This window comes from Cornus florida, unplaced genomic scaffold (genome assembly GCF_030987335.1).
Source record: "Cornus florida cultivar Cherokee Brave unplaced genomic scaffold, ASM3098733v1 CherokeeBrave_3.0.0_Hap2_Chr08, whole genome shotgun sequence".
Classification (NCBI taxonomy): Eukaryota; Viridiplantae; Streptophyta; class Magnoliopsida; order Cornales; family Cornaceae; genus Cornus; species Cornus florida.
The window spans coordinates 4,634,966-4,659,346 of record NW_026775578.1 but is presented as its reverse complement, the minus strand read 5'-3'; the positions used below and the strand labels follow the sequence as shown (position 1 = coordinate 4,659,346).

The 24,381-nt window shown below is 36.3% G+C and overlaps 3 protein-coding genes across 4 annotated transcripts; 1 reads left to right on the top strand and 2 right to left on the bottom strand.

Annotated features, from left to right (window-relative positions):
* Positions 1-3,719: 3,719 nt before the first annotated feature.
* LOC132268599 (uncharacterized) lies at positions 3,720-5,678 on the bottom strand. Its single transcript, XM_059769429.1, has 3 exons — positions 5,519-5,678; positions 4,200-5,470; positions 3,720-4,109 (listed from the first exon to the last, which is right to left on the bottom strand). The coding sequence occupies exons 1-3, from the start codon at positions 5,676-5,678 to the stop codon at positions 3,720-3,722; spliced, it is 1,821 nt and encodes a 606-aa protein (XP_059625412.1).
* Positions 5,679-7,551: 1,873 nt separating this feature from the next.
* LOC132269017 (cytochrome P450 94A1-like) lies at positions 7,552-9,310 on the bottom strand. Its single transcript, XM_059770000.1, has one exon. It carries the CDS (start codon positions 9,250-9,252, stop codon positions 7,726-7,728), a length of 1,527 nt encoding a protein of 508 aa, XP_059625983.1. The 5' UTR covers positions 9,253-9,310; the 3' UTR covers positions 7,552-7,725.
* A 5,459-nt stretch (positions 9,311-14,769) lies between these two features.
* Positions 14,770-21,894, top strand: LOC132269016 (uncharacterized). Of its 2 annotated transcripts, XM_059769999.1 has the most exons (4): positions 14,772-15,299; positions 15,392-15,537; positions 18,062-18,197; positions 21,215-21,888. In XM_059769999.1, the coding sequence occupies exons 1-4, from the start codon at positions 15,246-15,248 to the stop codon at positions 21,476-21,478; spliced, it is 600 nt and encodes a 199-aa protein (XP_059625982.1). In that variant the 5' UTR covers positions 14,772-15,245; the 3' UTR covers positions 21,479-21,888. The 2 variants fall into 2 exon arrangements, 1 of the variants encoding a protein (XP_059625982.1); XR_009469410.1 differs by lacking the exon at positions 18,062-18,197 and having other exon boundaries at positions 14,770-15,299; positions 15,392-16,873; positions 21,215-21,894.
* Positions 21,895-24,381: the final 2,487 nt, after the last annotated feature.

The following is a 24,381-nucleotide window of genomic DNA, read 5'->3' as shown; positions in this document are numbered from 1 at the left end:
ACTGTTTAAATTATGTCGCATTTATATTATATGGATGTGTTGCCATATAGAACCATATGAGCTGGCTAATAAGTTTAGACTCATTTATACCTTATGCATTCGTTGCGATAGACAGATGTGTGGCTGTCGGGGTATGTGGTTTAATATTATTGGCATGTGTTGCCTAATTGACATACTCGGTATATTTATTAATATTATTGGCATGTGTTGCCTAATTGACATACTCGGTATATTTATTAATATTGTTGGCATGTGTTGCCTAATTGATATGCTCAGTATATTCATCAGTACTTTGCGAGGTGTTATCACTGTGTAGTTCATTATAGTCTGTGTTGTCAGTACCGTGCACCATGTATAATAGCTGATTTCCCGGGTAGGGAAAGGCGACACTTAACCACCTAGTGTGAGTCTAAGTGATCACCGTCTATTCTGGTTGAGGTCATGTTATACATCGGATAGTTCCCGTAGGATGTATACAGATATAGTACTCATCCGATTCATAATGATTAATTTATTTGATTCTCTGATTTGGGTCATAGTAGAGAGGACTTGCTCGTGGGGTTGACCCACCATTGTTGTTATTTCAGGATACGGTCAGTATCCGTTTCAAGGTTGAGGTTAGCAGTGGGGGACCACCATCCGAACTCATCTACTCTTACGATCCAGTGCAGAGTAGAAGTTTTATGTAATACTTCAGTTTCAGTTTTTATTTACTTTTGACGTTGAACTCTCAGGGTTATATTTAGGGATCCCTGACGTAGGATTTCCAAGTTGTAATGAAGTACTGTATTAAATAAAGGATGGATGGATGTTGTATTATTTAATGTTTCTTTTCTGTCTAAATTCTTTTATTTCCATCATTTTGTATTCCATGCTTGTATATTGCCAATTGTTTTTGATATCCTTCGTTTTTCGTGTATAAGCCTGATCAACTTATGCGTGGAAAATGTGGGGGTGTTACATATATGTTGTTGTTGTGACCCTGTTTATCAATGCTTATTTTATCACTGCTAACATTGAATGTTGGATGTTGGAATTTAGTTGATATATACTTAATTTATTGGTATTATAGACTACTGGAGGATTGGAAAGTAGGCACCGGTATGGGACGGTGGCATACTAAGGATGGGTTTGGTTTTTAAAACAATACCATTACCCACCTACTTGGAATAAGGATGGGATTAACTAAAAGTTAAGTCCCGTGGATTTGTATTATCATGGCAACTACTTGTTGAGCGGCAATACCAGGGATTTTGGATGGATTTTATATATGTACTGTTATGGTGCCTCGGTATGAGCTTGAGCCTCAGGACCGATGGCTAGGGAGCGTATATGCATTGGGATGTGTAGTTGGCTACGATGGTTGGAGGTGTACCCTGTTTAGGTATAGGTACATATGCCCATTTCGTGTGCGTTTTAGCATGTTACCTCTATTCAGGTTGAGACCGGCCTGTAGTACAGTGAGAGTCCTTTAGTGTGACTATATATATATTTACGGGCTATTAGCTATTGTTGAATTGTTTAGGATGTACATGCGTATCGGGCCTCTGTTTGGATTGTAGTAGTATAAAACTTGCGCGTGGGCCTGACCCACTTCTATTTTTCAGGTACACAACAGTTCCAGGCTTAGACGTGTTCGTGCTGAGCAGAGGTTTCTATTCACTCTTCCGACGATGTAGGGCTCTCTATATAGTTTTATTTCTGGACGTTTATTACAGTTGTTCTATCTTCCGTTTGGATGTTTAATAGGGGTCCACTAGAGATGGATTCCCAAGTTGTAAACTGATGGAGTTTGGGTTTGATGGATTTTAATAATTATAATATTTTGCGGATTCTATTTTTAGTTCCTTCCAGCTTTAATTTCATTTCTTAATTTATTTTGTATTCCGTGTTCATTATAAAATATCAATTGTTTGATATTCCCTCGGGTTTGGGCCTGGGCCTGATCAACCCGTGTCTCGGATCTGAGGGGTATCTCAACTAGCCTCCTAAGCATGCATAGATCAAAATTAATAATTAAATGACCTTATCATGCACTTGAATGCATTCTAAAACAAGTTTTATAAACACATTATATTCCATCAAATTGTTGAAATTTAATTGAATAATTAATTTATCTTCCATTTGTTAACAACATAGGGAGTGTCTTAATTTTTACACTGTTTGTCCCGACAGTTTAGAATTAAACCCTAATCAATTTAAGGTCCTAATAACACCCAAATTCAGCCTTCTAAAGTCTCTGTGGAACCCCAGACCCAACAGATTTAAAACACCATGCTCCAATAGTAAGCACAGTACGTAAAAAATTAAAAAAAAAATTAAAACCAATCATAAAATAAAAAGGGAGCCTGCTCCAAAATTTGGAGCAGGCTCTTTTTAGAGCATGAAGCCGGCTCTAAACATCATAGAGCCAGCTCTTTTAGATGGGGGAGCCGGCTCCTTCCATTGTGGAGCCGGCTCTCTCCTCTTTGAGAGCCTACCGTCCGTCTGTTCTTCGTTTCAGTCCGTCCGCTCCTTCTCTGATCAATTCCGACCACTCTGTTGGTTTCTAAAAACTAATCTTAGGAATCTTAATTTAGTCTAGAAGCATTCCCCAAGATTGTTTACAATAATTTTGAAAACAATTACAGAGTTTAATCAAGCCATTTAAACTAGCATTGTTGAATAACAACACTGAAACTAAATTGCAACATCAGTTTTATCCCAACCCCTCTGTTCTTCCTCCAATTTAAATTTGAAGTCTTAAATTACATTTAGTATCCATTCAGACCTTGGTTGATTTCAGTAACATTCAAAATAAAAATTAGAACAGTGGGACGTTATGCCAAAACAGAGACAAGAAAAACGTACGGGCTATAATTGTTTTGTAAATAAATTTTACACAGATAAAACGATCAAGTAAAACATATATAAAACATGCATGGTTCAGTTTAAGGCCAATTAATCTCCTAGAGACTGTCTAAGTGCACAGAACACAAGCCAAAGGGAAGGAGGAAGATAAGAACTTGCCTGTACAGTTTTATAAACAAAACCTTATCGCCGTTGTTCTAAGCTTTCCGGCAACCACTGACTACCTTCTAGCCTCCTCTGGTTCTGATTTAATCCACCAAAATCCTCCCTTGCTCCTCTCTGTTATTTACTCAAGTTCTCTCTTTGTTTCTCTGCTCTCACAATTCTCTGTATCACTGTATACGGGAATAGAGTTTTATGTATTTTTTTCCTCAAACTCTAAACCCATATAAGGTCATATATATAGGCATAGTAATCCAACCCTAATCCTTGTATAATTGGAGCCCTAATGCAACACTTAGTCGGCCCAAGAATAACCTGAGTTATAACCTATGTCGGTTAATACGTGAATATACAGAAAAACACAATCCTAATTTAAATCAATTTTATTAAATAAAACCAATTATCAATTAAGTCAAATAAAACATTATAAAAACAATTTAATTTAAAATAATTTAATAAAACAAAACAAAACAATATAAACCATTAATTAAAACAAAATCAAATTTAAATAACTATGGAAGAAACACACAATTAAAATAACCAATTAATAGAATAACACGCAATTAAACAATTAAATAAAAGATTAAACAATTAAATAAATGCCAGGACTATCCTTTTAAAAGTAAGGGTATTACAACTGGATACTTGTTCTTCACAGTCACCTTATTCAGAGCCCTATAGTCCACATACATCCGCATTGAGCCATCCTACTTCTTCTGGAACAACACTGGTGCGCCGTACGGTGCCTTGGATGGTTGAATATAGCCAGACTCCAGCAACTCATCCAACTGTCTACGCAATTCAGCTAGTTCTAAAGGCGCCATCCGGTATGGGGCTTGAGCAGGAGCCCTTGCACCCGGCTCCAACTCTATCTTATGATCAACAGCACGTCGAGGGGGCAATTGCTTGGGTAGTTCTGGTGGCATCACTTCTGCAAATTCCTCTAGAATTTCAGCAACAGAATCTGGAACTTCAACAAACTGGTCCGGTTTGATCTCTATCATAGCTGCAAGAAAGGTAGAGTCTCCCCTCTTCAAACCTGTTTTCACTTGCAATGCAGAGATTATTTCGATGCAGCCATATTTACGATCTTCCTTCTTTTGGTGCCCATAAAGAGCCACTGATGGAATAAAACATGGACAACTCCTGTCCCAAATAAAAACTCATCCCAAATATGGCACAACTACCACTCTAGCTTTCGTAAGGAACTTAATTCCAAGAATTAGATCAAAATCATCTAAGGGTACAGCTATAAGACTAACTACGCCCTCCCAACAACCAACTTTCATAGAAGTGGTGGCCATGCCTAAGACAGGCTTGGCTTCAAAATTCACAGCTTTCATCTTATTAGCATGTGGAATTAACTTTAAATTAAAGTTACTTACTTCCCTCTGCGCAATGAAGTTATGAGTGGCCCCCGTGTCCACCATTGCCAAAACTTTCTTGCCGTTCAGCGTCACCTGAATGAACATGAGCCTTTTCAACTCCATGGACTGTTCTTCAGTAAGAGCATTCAGCATTTGCAGATGATTAACTCGGGTTGGACCAGATTCCGAGTCTGAGTCTCCTTTTGAATCAGCGACAATAGCACTCAGCTTCTCCCTCTTGGGGCAGTCCCTAACACGATGGGGACCATTGCAGATGAAACAACCGTAGTTGGGCTTAGTCCCACTACTACTTCCTTTGTTATTGTAATCTGCCTTGGCCTTGACAAAGCCACTGCCTTTATCCTTCTTTTGATTCTTGTCCTTCTTCTTGTCCTTGAACCTGAAGGACTGGCCTTTGTCTTTCTTCCCCTCCTTGGACTTCTTCTTGTCTTGTGTAGTAGACCCAGTCATCTTGAAATCTACAAGACAATCTGCCGCTGTCATGGTAGTAGGAAGGTCCCTCACACCTTGCCTACGGAGTTCTGCTTGAGCCCATGGTTGCAATCCGGACATGAAATTGAACAGCTTGTCTTCCTCTGACATATTTCGAATGTCCAGCATCAAGGAACTAAAGTCCTTCACATAGTCACGAACGGTACCTGTGTGCTTCAATTTCTTCAGAGATTCCCTTGCAATCCATGCAGTGTTCTGAGGCAAGAACTGGTCCTTTAATTCCTTCTTAAGGGTCTCGCAAACTTCAATCCGAGGCCTACCCGCAGAAGCATCGTCCTCTGTCTGTGTGCGCCACCATAGCTTTGCATCACCAGACAGATACATGCTTGTAATGGTCACCTTCTCGCCATTAGGGATCCGAGCAGCCTTGAAGTACTGCTCCATGTCCCATAGGAAATTCTCCAACTCTTTGGCATTTCGGGTACCACTGAAAGACTTGGGATCTGACACCTTGATCTTCTGCGAAAGAGGATCACCACCGCCTCTGGAACTCCCATGAATGGCCCTCTTCACCAAGGACACTTCATCTTCAAGGTCTTTTAGGTTCTTCTTGAAGACATCAGTCAGCGACTCAACATCTTCAGAGATACGGGTCAATTACTCTTTGGTGGCCTGCATGAAGTCACCAAACCCATCAGGATCAGTCTTCAGGGTCTCCACTTCAGAAGCCAAGTTTTTGATTCGAATAACAAAGCTTTCTGCACCATCTTGTACCTTTGTTTCTGTAGGAAAACCCACGAACTCTTCCAAACGGGAAACTCTCTCACGAGTATTACCTCCAGCCATCGTAGAACGGGGCTCTGATACCAATTGTTACAGGGCTAAATTACACCACGAATTTTTGCCTCTGTAATGGCACTTGGGGCCACCAAGTCTCAGCCAACACAATAACACAATACACACAGTATAGAAATGTAAAGAAGGCACACACAGTTTACAGGGACAAGCCCCAACCTTTGCTCCTATTAAACATATTACAAAGGAACATGAGTTCGTACAAGGAACAACCAAGGCTCACACCCTCATCTCTGTTCTCTCTACAAAGCCCACCTTAGCATTATATGGGCCACTCTTAAAACCGCCCATAACTGCCCACTAAGATGATGGATGACACCCCCATCCACCTAGGGTCGTGCTGGCACCCTTTAAATGTGCCAGCACTATACTGCAGTTGACAAGCCCAACTGCTAGACTTTTTGGCATGTTCTGCTCAGGCCACATAACCACAAGAAGTTACATTCTGCATAGTGGAGGAAACCACCCTTAACCGCCTGTGTGTTGGTCCTCTCAGAATTGTGCCACATGTTTGGGAGGTTACTCAGCATTCCCCCACTTCCCATGATGAGTGGGAAGTGCTAGTAACTTTTCCTAACCGACCGAGCCCACTAAGCCACCACATCTTGTAACCGCAAGCCATGACTTTGTGTTATTCATGCTCTAGCCACATCTGAGTCAACCTTGTGAACCTAGCCCAAGCCAAGTCCACCAATCTGCACTGACATATATATGTCTCTGAGTGCACGGCGTGCCAAGCCATGCACGCCCGTACGCATGCTCGGGTGCACACCAAAGTGCACGCCGGCGCATACACTAGTGCCCTTCTTCGCGCGCCATGTTTGAACCCTCATGCGCCCGTGGCTGTACGCCCGCCTGGACGCCCATGTGCACGCCGAGCTAGACGCTCGCGCTTGCGCACACTAGGTTGGACGCTTACCCGCGCGCCCACCTGCACCCCCGCACGCGCGCCGCTGCACACCAGCGCGAGTGTCGGTGCCCACTTATTGCCCTTCAATATCTTAGATGCTCCCCACTTGTGCAACCATCTTGGAGCGGTGCAACACGTGCCCATGCACGTTGGCTAAGCCCTCTAAGCAAGCCATGCCATAGCCCAACTGATGTGCTCAACAGACCCCCCTAGTATAGTCTTAAGGAAATCCAGCACTCTGACAGGAGTAAACATCACCCATGCTTGAGGAGTCATAATGGCCTTTCAGGCCTTTCCCGACATCCAAATTGAGTGCCGTCTGCGCCAACCAGCTTCTATGGACTCAAGGTACCTCCCATAAAGATCCCGAGTCAAAACTCCAAGTTTCACTTTTTGCCATATTTACGAAAGTGCCACTGGGCACCCCCAGTGCACACCGAGCATCCTTTTAAGCATCTTGTGTGCACGCTGAGCATCTTGTGCACACTGACAACCCCCTGAGCAATCCTCATGGCTGTCTAACTAAAGCCAAAGTATTCCCAAGACATGGCATGGCCTTGAAATGTCCATGTCTTCCATTGGACAATCGTCAAGGGGCTAACAGTAACTTAGTATACTGCTGGAATTAGTAACTTAGTAATGAAGGAGAAAACAAAGAAGTAACACGAAGAAGACAATCATTCTCTATAGAGTTTTATAATTTATTTTTGTATTAATTTTTATTTTGTATATTTTTTTTTTATTTCACTTTTAAGTTGTAGTTTTTAACTTTTTATGTATATAATTGTAATATTTGTTTAGATTCATTAGTTTACTCATCTTCTTTTAGTAATATTTTATTTATTACATATTGTAACAATTATTATTAATTTTGTATAGCAAAGTTGAAGAATGTCAGGTGCTGAAGAAAATGGTTCTAGTAGTGGCGATATTTTGGTAATACATCCGGAGAACTTCAATAAAAATCATTAAAAATCGCATATCAATTTTAAAAGAAATTCACAAATGACATAGCACAACGAACCACACTGCAACTGCAAATCATGGTCTCAGATACAATTGATTCGTCTTTGGACTTTACCTAAGTAAACAAGAAACAGACAACACCACTAGTGGCCTTAAAGAAGATCAGAAATATTCATCCCTTTCCTTCATAATCACCGGAAAACCACCTTTCATCTTAGACGTCAAGTGCGTTATTAAAACTGGCTCCACGCCTTCCTCCGCCGCCGGCAACACCCTATACCTCCGCAAAACACCAGCAACCACCCTCTTCATCTGCAGGAACGCCATCTCCTTCCCCAGACATATCCTGGGTCCGGCTTGAAACACCGGGTACGAGTACGCATCCCTCCCCACGAACTTCACTTTTCCGGTCACCTCCTCGTTCTCCAACCACCTCTCGGGGCGGAAATCCGCCCAGTCTGACCCCCACAACTTCTCCACCCTCCCCATTGCATAAGGATGATAAGTAACCCTCATCCCTTTCTTCACAACCGTCCCGTCCGGCCAAACGTCGTCCTCCGTTGCTTCTTTGCTGTCGATGGGGACCGGCGGGTACAGCCTCATGCTCTCGCTCAACGAAGCGTGTGTGTAAACCATGTCCTTCACTTCGTCGTAAACCGGTGAATCGGACTTTTCTCCGATCTCTCTGACAAGCTTATCTTCAACATCTGGGTTACCGGAGACCAACCAGAAAAACCACGTTAAAGCGGCCGATGTGGTGTCTCGGCCAGCTAATATGAAGCTGATGACTATATCTGTAACGAAATTTTCATCCGAATGACCGGAGATCAAGAATCTAGATAGTATATCTACAGAGTCCAGTTCTGCTTTAACAGTAAGTTCTTGTTTCTTTTCTTTGATAATCTGTTTAGCGAATTCTCGTACTTCATTGACAGCGATCCGAAGTTGTTTCTCGGATCCAATATTGAAAAATCTTTTGGTTTTCCAGATCAGAGGAAGAAAGGAATTGAACCTTTCGCTGCTGATCCGAACCGCATTTTCAAATGCCTCTGCGAATTTTGCCGGTGGCAGAGAAGGTAACAAGTAAGCAGGGTCATACCCAAATGCGATTTTACATATATTATCGAATGCAAATCTCTGAAGAACGTCTTGGAGGTCAAGCACGGTTCTGTTTTTGGCAGCGGCGGAGAGTATGGGAAGTAGACGATCTGAGAGCTCTACGTCCACTACGTGTTCGACGAATTTACGTAGAGACTTCGTGTTGAACTCGTGACTCGAAACTTGTCTTTGGAACTTCCAGGTCTCACCGTCGGCGTTGAAGATGCCATTACCGAGAAAGTCCGACAGAGTTCTGCGGAAGATGTCACCCTTTTGGTACTGATGGAAATGGGTTTTGAGGAGGTGCTGAACATTGGAGGGGTTGGCAGTCAAGACGGAACGGGAACCCAGAGGGCGGTCGAGGATGAAGGTCGAAGTGGGTGAGTCTCTGACAACATCCGATGTCCATTGAATGTGTCGTTTTCGATTAGCGTAGAATGCCAAGTAAGAACCGATCAATGGGTATGATCTCGGAAGCTTTCCCGACTTGGATGAGCAGAAGTTTGTGAAAATGGAGTTGGATTTGATGAAAAAGAGAAGTAATGGAAGGAGCCAAAACAGTAAGGAAGTTGAAAACTCTAGGTTTAACATGACTGATACGCAGAGAATATATATATATAAACTGTAACTTATGTGGATATGATGCGCTTGAGTCTCAATTAATAAATTTTGGGGAAGAAGGCTTGCGCTATATATAGCACATTCTGATCAGAGAGGTTTCTATTATTTCAAAATTTGCCCCTTTACTTTGACACGTTTCCATATGTGACTATAATGTTTCTGTATTTCTTTTTTTTTCCCTGTATTATGTGTATTTTTTTCAGGTCTTGTTTAACAAAGTTACATAGGATATGATTCTCTCCAATTATTTTTCTCTACAAGCATTTTCAAATCTTCATCGAACTATTAAATATATGCCATGTCATGGTTTCTATAACTAACCACTTCATTTTGGTTTCATACCGTATTTAATCCAAACAAAACTATTAAAGAGATTTATTCCCAGTCTTATAAGCTATGAATTCAGCAAAACTCTCCCATAAAAAATATTTTTATAAAAAAGCATTTCATTTTATTGTAGGACTACCATTTTCTTATTGAATTTACATTATGTGATATGTTCAAAAAATTGCTGCCTAAAGTTATTGATCATTTTATTAAATTTGATTCCATCAACATTCCAATATGACCATTCGCTAATTTTTTAAAACATATATATATATATATATATATATATATATATGATCATCAATGAAATTGTTCAAAAACTTGGCTCAATATCTTATACGAATTATGAAAGAGGTTGTGGCATAGAGCCTAGAGGTTTTTTTTTTTATTAAGAGCTCTGTGACAAACAAATTACAATCTGGCGGTCTAATCATTGGAGGGTAAGTAGGAACAAAACTCTTGACATTAGAGAGGGAATGTAAAATCCATAAACATGAGACTTAAAAACCAAAAATAAAAAATAAAAAAAAAAATAAATAAAAATGGGTGTGAAAATTTGAAATTAAACGTGCAGGGTTGCGTTAGAAATTTCTATTCTCATACGTAGAAATTTCTTTTTTCTAGAATAGTTTGATTTGGCGAGGCCATGAGTTGGGAAGGCATTTACTTTTTTTAGATTACAGACAACTATCAATTCGTACCTGCATTCGTCACTGGAAAATAGTTTGGCCACCGTCAGCATCTTCTAGGAAATGGTCAGCATCTTCGTCAGTGACCAGCAACGTACGGACTTACGTACTCTGGTGTAAAAATATCATCCAACATATTTATGAATAATGGCACAGCATCACAAAGTTTTTATTTTTATTTTTATTTGACAAAAAATATATTTACACATGCACTTACTTTTACGTAACCTTCTACTTTATAAAACTAGATAATATCACTAAGTTATACCGTCTGTTACAAAGTGTGTATTAAAAAGTGTATGATACTAATTCAAGTCATTTGTTCAATCCAATATATATTGAGCTATCACTTGTACCCACGTCGATCAGTTAGGTTAAATATCATTTTAAGAATTAATTGTTGTCGTTCGTGTAACCAATAAGACATTCTTCATGTAACCAATATGTGATAGCTGCAAAGTATACTTTTAGAAAATTTTGGTTTTTTTATTTGCCTCGGAGCATAACAGACCAAATGTTAGCAAATCGCAACAATGTGCAAATTGTTTTATTTTATTTATTATTAGAGTTAAATATATAAACACTCTTAAGATTTAATTTTTGCATAAGTAATAACTCTTATCAATTTCTTTTTAAGTATATAAGTCCGTTAAAATTAAAAGATATTGCAAATAAAGATTACTCTGTACTAAATCGTTAGAAAAGTACATGTTATAAAGTCGTTACCCATTTTCTATATATTCTCATGGATCCAAAACACCAACGTTTCCTCAGGGCTATTATAGTTATTTTACAATCATAGGGGTTTTTACTCTTTTATTTTATTATTTCAAGAAGGACAATTTAGTATTTTCATTATTTTATTAATGAGAACTTTGTTCACCCCCAAAAATGAACGTTATGGAAGGTTTTGATAAACAATAGGACTTTATATGTCCTATATGCATATTTTATGGGTAATTTTTTAGGGAGTTTTGAGAACTTAGAGTAGTCATATACTTATATGTACTGATAAATTATATATATGTATATGTAAATTTGAAATATTTTGTTGTTCGAAAGGCCAATAACCGATTTGGTCAACGATTTCTAGTTCAGGTGATTTTAGCATCTGACCTCAATTCCTAGTTCCTTTATCAAAGCTATAATAAATTAACTTTTCTCTCGCTTCTCTATGCCGTTCAGCCGCTGTCCTTCGTTTTCTTCCTTATGTTTGCTCTCCATTCTCATCATGAAAGTGGGGAGCTGCCGACCCTTGCTATCCACTAATTAATAAACTTGGTATATTATAATAGTTTGCTCGATAGGTGGTTACACGTTGTTTTGCTATTATTTTACTAAATCTATTCTTGTTTGATTGGTTTTCTGGCTCAACGGGATAGATCTGTTGTTTAGTCTCTAGTTAAATTTCTGATCTATGTCGGGTTTTATTATTCCTACCTTCTTGTGCGAGGTTAGGTGGTCTTCCCCCAGTTGGTGGCACCTTGTGAATGCAGCTTTGGAGTTATTGCCTTGATGATGGCCTGATCTTGGGATCACTCCCGCTTGCTGCTCTTCTCTCCTTGGTAATTTTTACTGTTGTATGTTGGTTTGTTTCTCAACGAATCTAGAACCTGTTCTTTAATTTTATTTTTTCTTTTATCGCTTTATTACTTGTTTGTCTTTGTATGACCATTTTTGATAGCGTTTATAGATGTTGCATGATTGTTTTTCTTATTGTCGGTATAAAAATATATATGTGTATATATATATATCTCAAAGCTATACTGATGGGAATGAAATGAATCAAATAGTGATTTTGGGGGTGCAATAATAAATTAGAAATAATGTACGTGTGAAATCAATAAATGTGAATGAAAGAAAGAAAACGAGTGTTTTGGGGGTGTGTGTAGTAATATATAATTTATATATATATATATATATATAAATAAATGTGTGTGTGAGGTAAGAGAAAAAGAAGAAAACTAATAAAATGTTACTCTACCTCTTACATGTCCAGTACGGAGAATTTAACTTTTTATGGCAGTGATGTTTTAATAGTTTTTTATTATATTGATAAGAGTAAAATTTTAAATATGTCATTACTAAAAAATAAAATAGTGTTGCGTAATTACTATAATTATTTAGTTAAAAAGGTAGTTTGAGAATGTTACAAAAAAAAAATAATATATTTAATTTTAAAATAGGGCATATGTTTTGGACATTTCAAAATAAAAAAATAAATAATTATTTTGGAACGATGGTGTACAGGTGTGATAAAATATATAGATAGGTTTGTGTGTTCAAGTGTTAGTGCTAAAAAGTGAATGAAACAAAAATAAGGAATGTGAAAGTCAAAGTAACGTGTGTATTTAATGGTAGTAAAAGGAACAGGAGGCCAAAGTCAAATATTGAGAGCTATGGAAAAGTTCCAGAACTGTTGAAGATTGGATTTGTATGGAAAGTTTGCCTTTAAATATGTGTGACCTAATAGAATAAAAAATAGAATGAATTTGTAATTTATTTGAATTTTTTTTTTCGATTAAATTTGTAATTTGTTTGAGTTTTTTTTTTGGGTTAAATTTGTAATTTATTTGAGTTGTTAGAGCTGTCGCTCTCTTTTATGTGATATTTATTTTTCTTTTGCTTTCGCTACGTTATATAACTACCTAATTTGTTTCTCAGAGCAGGCAATGAAAATATTCCAATGCAGAATATGTTTAATGGATTGCATATTGCAATCAGACTATATATTTAAGTGCCTGTTGATTTTTTCGTATTTGTGCACGTACTTAATATAGAGAACACGCCAGATAGGATTGAAACAAGAGTAGATATATAACAGATTTAGCTGAAACATCTCCTCCAATGAAATTAGATGAGAATTTATAAGAAGGAGAAGATTGATGAGAGAGAAAATGAGTGTGTCTAAAATATTTGTATGATACCTAGGATCAGCCCGAGAAAAGCTAATCCTATTTTTGGTACACATATGGACATTATTTGTAGACTTAGTAAACTTCTTTATTGACTAATAAGATTTAACAATCATTAACTAAATAGAAATATGATTCTTAAAAATTCTGAAGAAGAAAAACTCAAAAACAAAAGATTATATGATATATTGTAGGGTTCACTCTTAAGCTATTTTCCAACCTTGAAATCCTTCCGTTGAATAAACCACTAATTGAGACAACTGTTAAGCTACTGCCTTCTGGTAAACGTTCAATGTTGGCTAGTCCGGTCCTTGCAAGTAGAACTTAAACTTCACGCGTTTCCATTGTTCATCCAATGCAGCTCTATGATGAAGCTTGGGCCCCCAAGATGCAATTACCCTTTGACTTCTCTTTGGCATAAAAAAACAAATGGGTAGAAGGAAAAGAAAGAGTACAAGAAATGTGAGATATATAGGCCTTTTTTTGAAAATTCAAGTTATAAATAGGTCTATTTTTAGAGAACTATCTTTTATTATTCTATAAAAACTATTTTCTCTTCTTTGAATTCTTGAAAACTATTTTCAGAATTACAAATCAAACAAACTCTTGACTAATTTCATTCTCAAAACAAGTCCGATCGAGTTATAAAATTTTGGTTCAAAATTTCAAGATTCAAGATCGGAAGCAGATTTGAAAAAGTTCAAGTGTTCATACTTCAATATGCTCCGGAACGATGAGAACAACATTTTAAGAAAGCTTCAACAAAATGAAACCCGGAATTTTTAGGTAAAATTACTCAATTTTTTTAGGTTTTTCGAAAACCAACATTGTTTAAAGTTTATCCCTGCTTATTTTCATTGTTACATTTACTACAAAAGGATGGTTTCTCCGAAAGCATTCATTTTGTCAACCAGTCAAGCTGATTTGGTAAGAAGCCTGCATTTGTTGCATCTGCAAACACTCAGAATGATGTTAAAATGGCTATAAAGAGGTAAAAAAATCATAATCTAAAAAAAAAAAAAAACCTGATCTATACTCCCTCTCCCTAAAAACCCTGAACTTCTATTTTTACAATTAACCCCTGAAATCATCCACGGGCAAGGTTCCGTTTGGTTCCTCGGGCTAAATCCACACGTGATGATCACATGCCACCACTTATTCATGCCACAATAAAAAGGAAGATGGAGCCATTGTTGGGATTGAAGATGAACAAAGGCGCCATTGAAGATGCAAGAAACAAAATTTCTCAATTTAGAAAGATAAGTCTTTACACTTCAAAATATCTTCATGTCCTTTTCCTCTCTTTTCACTCTATTTATAGGCCTTTACCATTGTTCTAGAAGTTTCCTATTTAGCTCTTCATGCTGAACCAATGTTTTGGGCTTGTCTTGAACACTGGCCCATTTCACTTGCTCTCAGTCTAGGCTTCAGAATTGCTTCAGTGGATATTGGGCCTGATGAGTGGTGATCTGGTCGGGCCAAGTATTATTCCCGGACCCAATTTTTAGTAACCCGGGTTGTGACCGGACTCGGTTATTTTTGGCATCCTCAGAGCCATTGCTGGGATTGAAGATGAACAGAGGTTGGAGGTCCTAAATCCATCAAATCATAATGTAAGGAGGATAGTCTGTTAAAACTATCTGATTTGATTTCTGAACCTAAACCGGCCCTTATTACTTTCTTTGCACTAGTAGAAAATAACATCCAGGAAAGAAAACCCTGGATTTTTGTTTTTCTTATTTTCCTTAACCCGGAAATATTTGATCCTGAATTTTTGTTGTTTTACAACTAAAATATCGTGTAGAAATCTGATTCTTCCCAATCAATTAGTCATCTTACCCAAATGTTAGTCTGATATGTGATTAAGTGAGCTTTAAAGTATTATTTAAATATTTGGCGCATGCGCATAAATCGAACAATAAAAATATATATAAGACAGATCTGGTGAAGCTCATGTGTGAGCCTGCTCTTGGAGCCTATTTTCACAGTTAGTGGATCTTATATATTTGTGGCGCAAAGCGGGAAGGACTTAATGCCCAGCGTCTCAGAATTAATTGGGTTCAAGATATCATTGTGGTTGTTTCTGGTAATTAGGTTTATTTTATTTCAATTTGAAAAAAAAAATTAATGTTATTTCTCTAACTGACTGTTCGTTCTCTCCATGACTGTATCTTGAAGTTGTTTGGAGGTATTAGGGGCTTTGCAGCAGATAGAGGGAAAAAGTTAATGACCAAAGCCTCGAGATTAATTGGGTTCAGAATATCATTGCGGTTACAAGTTGTGGTGGATGTAGCGTTACCAAGTCAACCACTGGAGGTATTCAGGTGATGGCTTCGGTAACGAGTCAATTAGGGTATTTGAATGCAATGTTATAATCTTATTCATATAATGCTGTCATTATTTTGAACAAGATAATTAATTGTTTGGTTTTTCAGGTTCGATGAAGATTGTTATGTTCATTAAGATTGTTATTTATTTTTTTATTTTTTATTTCCCACTTGAATTGATGGACAGGAAGAAAACTAAAGAAGAGTAAAATGGCCTAGGACCAATATCTTGACCTATAATGTCTTGGAGATCAGGGTCTGGGCTAAATCTTTCTACTAAACATATAGCAAATTTGAGTTTGAATTTTATATATTTTTCTTCCTTTTATCTTCTCTTGTTTGATTCTCGCACTTGTGTTGAAGTTATTGGAGGTTCATTGCAAGGCAATAGTTCTTTTGGAATTGAAAAAAGTTGTGGGCTGTATTTAATATCAAGTGCAACTGCAGCAGAATAATAAAATTAGGCAAACTTCTTAAATTATTTTCACCATTACTGCAGAAGTTCTGTTCTTGCAGTTTTTGCAGTTGATTTGGCAATAGTAATTGTCCACTTAATGCAGGATTGCTGATGTTATGCCTTAATTGTCTAGAATACTTCCTAAGACGCTCTAGAATTCATTATGTCAATGTTATATATGCTTATAATGCATACTGGTGAATTGCTAAGTATTTATCTTCTTTTTTAAAAATATTATTTGAAATATTCTGTTGTTAGATAAGTTACTGGTTTAAAATGTGCACTAAAAGATTCACCTCTATTTATGCTTTGACAAGAATTTGGGTTCTATATACGTGCAAACGTAAGCATAATTATCATATTGTCTTCATGATCATAAGTCAGTACGTTCCCATCTCCTAATCAACCTTATTCATAATGTTCACCCATTGCACTCGACAGCTTTACTCTGGCTATGCGGAACAAAATCAAGCACAAAGTAAAAAACTTTTTGGTTAGTAGTAGTAGCTTACAACTACTTTCACTATAAGTAAGACATTTTTTTTTTTTTGGCTTCATTGAATTTCAGTTTGTTAGTTTTTTTTTTTGAAAGAAACTGTCTGTACTTTCTCTCAATGACTGTGTATCCTGGAGGAGTTTGGAGGAATTATTAGGGGCTTTCTGGTGCCAAGGGGAAGTCTCTATTTCCGGCCCTCTAGGTTGCACTCCTGGAATAAAAGAGTCTGACCGTTGTAGTTTATATAGTTGGATTCCTTTCACACCTCTTTCAGCAAAGTGGGAAGAAGGTTACTGCCAAAAGGCTCTAGATTGATGGGGTTCAAGATATCACTGCTGTTTCTCCTGGTAAATGTGGCGTTGGCATGTCGCTTGCTTGAGGTATTCTTTGCCTTTTCTCCTGGTCTCTCCTCCAATATTTTTTAATTTCCTTGTCAAAATGTTGGCTATATGAGTCAACTTACTGATTCCTTGATTTTGAGCTGATAGCTTGGGCTAAATGAGTCAATGTAATGGATTTTGGTGTAATGTTCTAATCTTATTGATGTAATACTGTCATTTGAAGAAGATTATGAATTGGTGTTTTGGGTTAGGCAAAGAGTGTTATGTTCATGAATTTTTTTTATTTTTTTTCCCCATTTAATTTAATATCAAGGGCACCTGCTGCAAGTAAGTTGTCTAAGCCTGGGGCAACCATTAAGTGGTAAAAGTAAACCACCGTACCATAATCTAAATCCTGTCATGTTTGTATACTGTGAAATACTACGATCACTCTACCATTTTGTGGTTTCACATTACAATTAAATGAGGCCAACTTCTGAAAATATTTTCACCATTACTACAGGATGCAGTTCTATTACACTCGCAGTTTTGACAGTTGATTTGGTCATTGCAATTGCTAGTAATTGTCAATTTAATGAAGGATTGCTGATGCCGATGTCTATGGATCACATATTTCTCCTATGATAAAAATACATGGGGAGCCTGAAGTGATTTAAGGCTATGCCTTAATTGTCTGAAATACTTCCTAAGACGTTCTAGAATTCGTTATGTCAATTCTGTATATGCTAATAATGCATACTGGTGAATTGCTTAGTAGTAATCTTTCTTGAAACATATTTGACATATTCTGTTGTTAGATAAGTTAATTTGGTTTAAATGTACATTGAAAGATTCACCTCTATTTATGCTTTGACAAGAATTTGGGCTCTGTATTTGTGCAAATGCAAGCATAATAATCATGTTGTATTCATGATCATAGGTCAGTAGGTTCCCATTTCCGGCTTAACCTTATTTCTAATCCTCACCCTTTTCACCCTACTACTCTATTCTGGCTATGCGGGAGAAAATCTAACACAAAACATTTGCAAATAGTAAAGAACTTTTTGGACAGTAGTTGGAGCTTACAACTATTTTCAGGGTTCTTGAATATAGAACATAATTCATTGAAGGGTTTGTTGAGATCTCTCAGTGTAAGAAATTTTTTTTTGTGGGACCGTTGAATTTTAGTTGTTAATTTTTTTGAAAGAAACTGACTGTACTTTCTCTCAATGACTCTGTATCCTTAAGGAGTTTGGCGGAATTAGGGGTTTTGTGGCACAAAGTGGGAAGGAGGTTAGTGCCAAAAGGCTCAAGATTGATTGGGTTCAAGATATCACTGTTGTTGCTTCTGGTAAATGTGGTATTGGCAAGTCACCCGGTTGAGGTATTATTCTTTGCCTTTTCTCTGAGTATCTCCTCCAATCTTTTTTCATTTCCTTTATCAAGAAGTTGGCTATACGAGTCAAGTTACAGATTCCTTGATTTTCAGCTGATGGCTTGGGCAAAATGAATCAATGTAGTGGATTTTGGTGTAATGTTCTAATCTTATTGATGTAATGCTGTCATTTGAAGAAGATTATGAACTGGTGTTTTGGGTTAGGCGCAGAGTGTAATGTCTTGGAGATCAGGTAGAGGCCAATCTGGTTTGAAACTTTGAAGTGAATCTTTCTCCTGATTGGTTTCATTCACCCCTTCGCGAGTTTAGGAGGCTTGACCAGTCATAAACTCTGTACTGAATCTTATAAGTTCGTAGTAGTTCTCTTCCATGTGTAAGGGATACACTGTTCTACAATTGGAGTGAGTGCCTTGTTGCCCTTTGTGAAGCATATACTAACGTTCACATATAGGTTCAATAAAGAGTAACCAAGATATGTATAGGAACACAAAAATTAAAGTTTGTACTATGTGTGGTAAAATTACTGAGTTGTCTATAGATGCAAGATTGCACCCAGGATCAGTGTTAAGCCCATTCTTATTTGCAATAATTTTAGATGAAATAACAAAAGAACTTCAAGAAGACATTCCATGGTGCATGATGTTTGCGGATGATATTGTGTTATTAGACACTTCGAAAGAAAACTCTTATTAATAAAATTAGAAATATGGAGCAATGTTTTAGAATCAGAAGGATTGAGAATTAGTCGAACTAAAACGGAATATATGGAATGTAAATTTAAGGAAGACTCGGTTCTTGATAATATAATACAACACTTCACAATTGAAAGATTACTCAAAATAATCATTTTTGCCTTTTAGGATCGATAATACAAAAGAATGGAGAGATGGATAGTGATACAAGTAGTAGAATTGGATTGGGATGGACAAAATGGAGACAAGTTAGTGGCATCTTATGTGATTAAAGAAAACACATAGGTTAAAAATAAAATTCTATAGGACTGTTGTTAGGCCAACTCTGCTTTATGGAGCGGAGTGTTGGGCTTTAAAAAAGAAACAAGATTGTCGTCTTCATGTAGCGGAAATGAGAATGTTAAGTTGGATGGTTGGAGTGACCAGAAGAGATAGAGTCACAAATGTTTAGTGTAAGAGAAAAATTAGGTGTGGCACCCATTAATGAGAAAATAAGAGTGAGTAGACTTAGATGGTTTGGGCACGTATAATAGAATGGAAGACCAAAAATAACGTGGGATGAAGCTATTAGAAATGACTTTAAAACGTTAAACATTATGCTAATTATCATATGAATTAAAAATTATTAATCAAAGCAGTTAAAAAGCCTGAAAAAGGACACCAAAATTTTCATATGGAAAACTCAAGTGGAAGAAACCACGGAACCTAGTTTCCATGCACACAATGCGTTCATCCACCAAACTATGAAGAAGGAAGTATCAGAACCAAATTAACAGTTTCCTAACCCCAGAACTCCATGTTACCTTTTGACACAGATTCATCCACCAAACTCTCCACTCGAGTTTCCATGCACACAATGCGTTCATCCACCAAACTACGAAGAAGGAAGTATTAGAACCAAATTAACAGTTTCCTAACCCCAGAACTCCATGTTACCTTTTGACACAGATTCATCCACCAAACTCTCCACTCGAGTTTCCATGCACACAATGCGTTCGTCAACAGATTTGCTCCTCATGTGATCTGTTTCTCCAATCCTTGCTTTCTAACTCCATCACACAATAATATAGGATATCTTATTAAGGACCTAAGTTATGATTCAAAAATGAATCACAATTATGCTCTTGTTTAGATAAATCAGAGTACCTTCTTATGATGTTGGAGTTGATAAACAATTAGTTTCGCACTTGAAAATGCGTATTTTATTGACTTTGAACCTCCTATATTGGGTGGCACCTACTTGGTTTTCCTTGATTGATTGCCTTTTTGATCGAGATATTCTGGAGTAACTTCAGTCGATCGACATCAGGTTCAATTGATCAACCATTTCTATTGGACTTGACTGCATATAACCTGACTTTGGGGGCTTTGTTGGGGGTAATATTAGGAATGTAATATATTGTTGAAAAGCTTATCGAGTCTAGTTTTTTTTATGTAAAGCTTATAACAAAATATAAATTATTTTATTTTTAATCAATTAAAAAAACGGAGGTCAGTTTTCACAACTTGAAATCCTTATCAAGAACAACTTTTAAACTGGTTTTTTTTTTTTTTTCTCTTTTTCTTTTTCTTTTTCTTTTTCCTGAATAACTGGTTTTCAACTGAAACTCAAAATATAGGCTTTCTAACTAATATTAAAATTTCCAAATTCGTTCTTACATAAATAATATTCAATTTTAAAATAAAATTAATTCTAATTAGTTTTAGATTTAAGTCCAAATGAATTCAATTTCCCTAATTTATTCATTCCGAATTAATCCTATGGTCTCTTGAATCACTTATCTTCTTTATATTTATATTTATTCACTCATTTTCCAAAGTATTACCACGAAATGGAACTCAGCAAAGATTTTACGTATGGTCTATATTGACATGCTACCCTTAAATGATACAAACCCTTACTATTCACTCACATTTAAGGGTACGATTACAAATTTAAATAAAGAGATATATAAGAGAGAGATAGTGATGTATTGTGAATGCATTTTGTTCCTGTTCTTCCTCTTTTTAATCCATGTCATGATTTCCTTTATAATAAAATAGTTGTGGAGTAGTTCCAAAGTGGGTGATTTTCATGAATTAGTTGTTGGAGCATTCTCGTGGACAAGTGGCTCTTTGTACCTTTCCTTTCTCAACAGGAAGTTTGCAATTTCTATTAAACAAATGTAGATCTACACAATATGCCTGGAGTTGCATTTTCTTTTTCTTTTTCTTTCTTTTTTATAATTATTATAGTTGGATGCATATTACATTTTTATTTCCTGTAGACAACGTGCTGGGTGACTTTAATTGGTCATATGAAATTTTGTACAGGTGAATGTTATTGACACTGGTGCGGAGACAGTTTTGCAGCTCTGCTATTGCGTTTGGTTTCATGCAAACTCTGCCTTATATTTATACATTAACAATTGTAAACGCAGTGGGTGCTACAACTGCCATGGGCGGTGGTGCTGGTTAGAAGTTTCCAACCTTGTCCCAAATCATAGAACTGATGAGGCCGTAAATCTCGAAGTGACTGAGGAATGGGACCTGCAAGTTGTGATTTCTGCATTACAAGTGACTGAGGAATGGATTTAGAAGAGTGAGCAAGAGGGAGGGCATACCATCGGCTGTTCAGGTGGCCAGAATGGTTTTTTATTGGAAGGTAATTGAAATAGCATCTCATTGACTGACAGAAGTGGATGAATGATTAAGCGGATATTCATTGTCTTAGTGGCCTTGATTTCTTCCTATCTTTATGTATATGGTCAAATTATTTGAATTTGAGGGAATATCTTAACAACGGGCAAAGAGTAAATCATGTTTTTGTTGCCATTGTTTATGCTGTTTTGATGACAAAACCTAAAAAATGCGTTCATAACTTATTTCCCTCTTCTTTTTTTCTCTTATTTATTTATCTACTTTTTTTTTCCTCGATTGCACAAGAGCTCCAAGTTGTGAATGAAGATGACAGGGTGTGTGATTAGTTGTGGTCCTTGTGGAATTTAATCATTCTTTGCTACAGGGGGTCCATAACAGTGTTTTGAAATTTAAATATTTATTTTTTGATTAGAGACAACTAGAATACAGTAAGGGCACGTTTTGGAAACTTGGGACATGATGGGGTAGTTTTGCAATATAGATATATTTTTTTAAGAATGAGATATAATGCAATTTAAAATATATTTAAAAAATTAAGTAAAATTTAAAAATGACAAAAATCAATGATAAAATGACCAAAAATTATTATGATATATATGTATATATATATATATATGTATGTATATTTAACATATCCGCACCTTATACTTGTCCAATTTTTATGGCGTATCATGTTGTATCCCATATATGTATCTGTGTTTGTTGGTTATTGTTGTATTGGTTTCAGTATTCCTGCTTCCTAATTTGAATCCCAATGTCTTCATTCCTTGGATCCCAGTTGATTAACAAGTTAGATTTTAATAATTATTAAAAAATTATTCTATTTTACTTGATCTGTTAAATAAATTACATGAATTTAGTTCTATTTTCTTGGGATTGTTTGTCTATTTAATGTAACTTTGGAGCATATTTGATAATAAAATAAACATTTCATTTATTTTTTAAACAAGAACAATAATGATATAATGTTATTTTTATTTCAAATCTCATTTTAAATCTTCTTCTTTTTTCAAACATATAAATAAATTTTCATTTTAATTTCAATTCCAATTCCAATTCCAATTCCAATTCCGACTCCGATTCTGATTTTGATTTCTTTTCCAAATCAAATTGACACAAGTTAGTTTTAATAATTATTAAAATATTTACTTTTTTTCACCTGATTTGTAAAATAAATTTTATATTTTAGTTCTATTTTGTTCGTATTGTTTGTTTATTAATGATTGTTTTGACTTAAAATATTTTTTTCACAAAATATTTTCATTATTTGTACTTTTCAATGTTTGGCGGTTCCTTCAATCGGAACGTATAAAATAACTTACCAAAAATTAATTATAAATTATTTTTGTAAAATTTTAATATTTTTTTTGTTCCTAAATATTTTACAACAACCAAACACCACAAAATAAAAAGATATTTTTTAAAAAATATCTTACATGCTAACAAAAGGAGCCTTAACATAACTTTGGAACATATTTGATAATAAATAAATATTTCATTTATTTTTTAAATAAGAACAAAAGTGATATAATGTTATTTTTAGTTCAAATTTCATTTTAAATCTAATTTTTTCCAAGCATCTAAATAAAATTTCATTTTAATTCCGATTCCTAAATCCAATTGTCATTGATTTGAGATATATATATACTACGGGTCTGATTCCCTCGGTCACACAACCTGACCCTAATCCAGTCGGACATTCAAGCAAAGAAGAATCGGCGACGACTCCCCAGAAGCCGCAATACCGCAACACAAATCAGTAACCACCGCTTGGCGACGACTCCCCAGAAGCCACGACGCCGCAACACAAACCTGGAACCACCGCTTGGCGACCAAAACGCGGACAACATCCTATCACGATCGCACTTAGTTGATTTCCAAGTATGTTAGTATAAATTTATTCAGTTTTTTTTTTTTTCTCTATCTTTCTCCCTATTGGGCTCTCTCATATTGGTATGATTGCACAATATAAACACATACACAGATTGTATGACTGTTGATACATTTAAACGAGCAATCAAGCCGAGCTCAATTTCATTATGCACACGGATATGTATAGACAGCTTGTATGACTTTTCAGACGCGTATATACAAACACGCATATATATACAATCTTGTATGACTGTTGATACTCCTAAACTAGAGAAATCGATCATTACACACATATGTACACACAGAGCAATTGAGCCAAGCTCAATTTCATTATACACACGAGTATACACAGATTGTATGACGCTACAATCTGTCATTATACAAACACATATGTATACACAGATTACGAGGCTCAATTTCATTCGAACATTGTCAAACCGAGATCGATCATAGCTATGAAGATCTCGATCGGCTCGGACATCCCTTGAGTTGAGCCCGGAACACTCCAAAGATCGGTTTGGCTCACTTACCTCCCTAACTTTGGAATCACAGACAACCCATTGTTTAGGATGAGATAAATAAAAACGTACTACCTTACACACACAAATATGCTGGGTGCATTTTTCTTAATTTACTGTTTCATCTTTCCAATTATTTCCAAGTTTGCAGCTTTTACTTCAAATTGTACCAAACTTTAAATTTTACTAATTCATCAATTTGTCTGACAGGATTGGAGAAAGTATGCCTGCAAGTGTGCAACTGATGTCAACAGTAGTTGATAACCAACTCTCATTCTCAACAACTGATGCAAAGAGTAAGAAATTGAAGATAAATGACTTCGCAGTAGCACTACCACCAGAAATCAGGGAGATGGATGACTTACCACCAGAAATCAGGGAGCAGATACTTCCAATGTTTGACATTGCAGATTTTAATTGTTTCAGTGCAGTTTGCAAGCCTTGGAGATC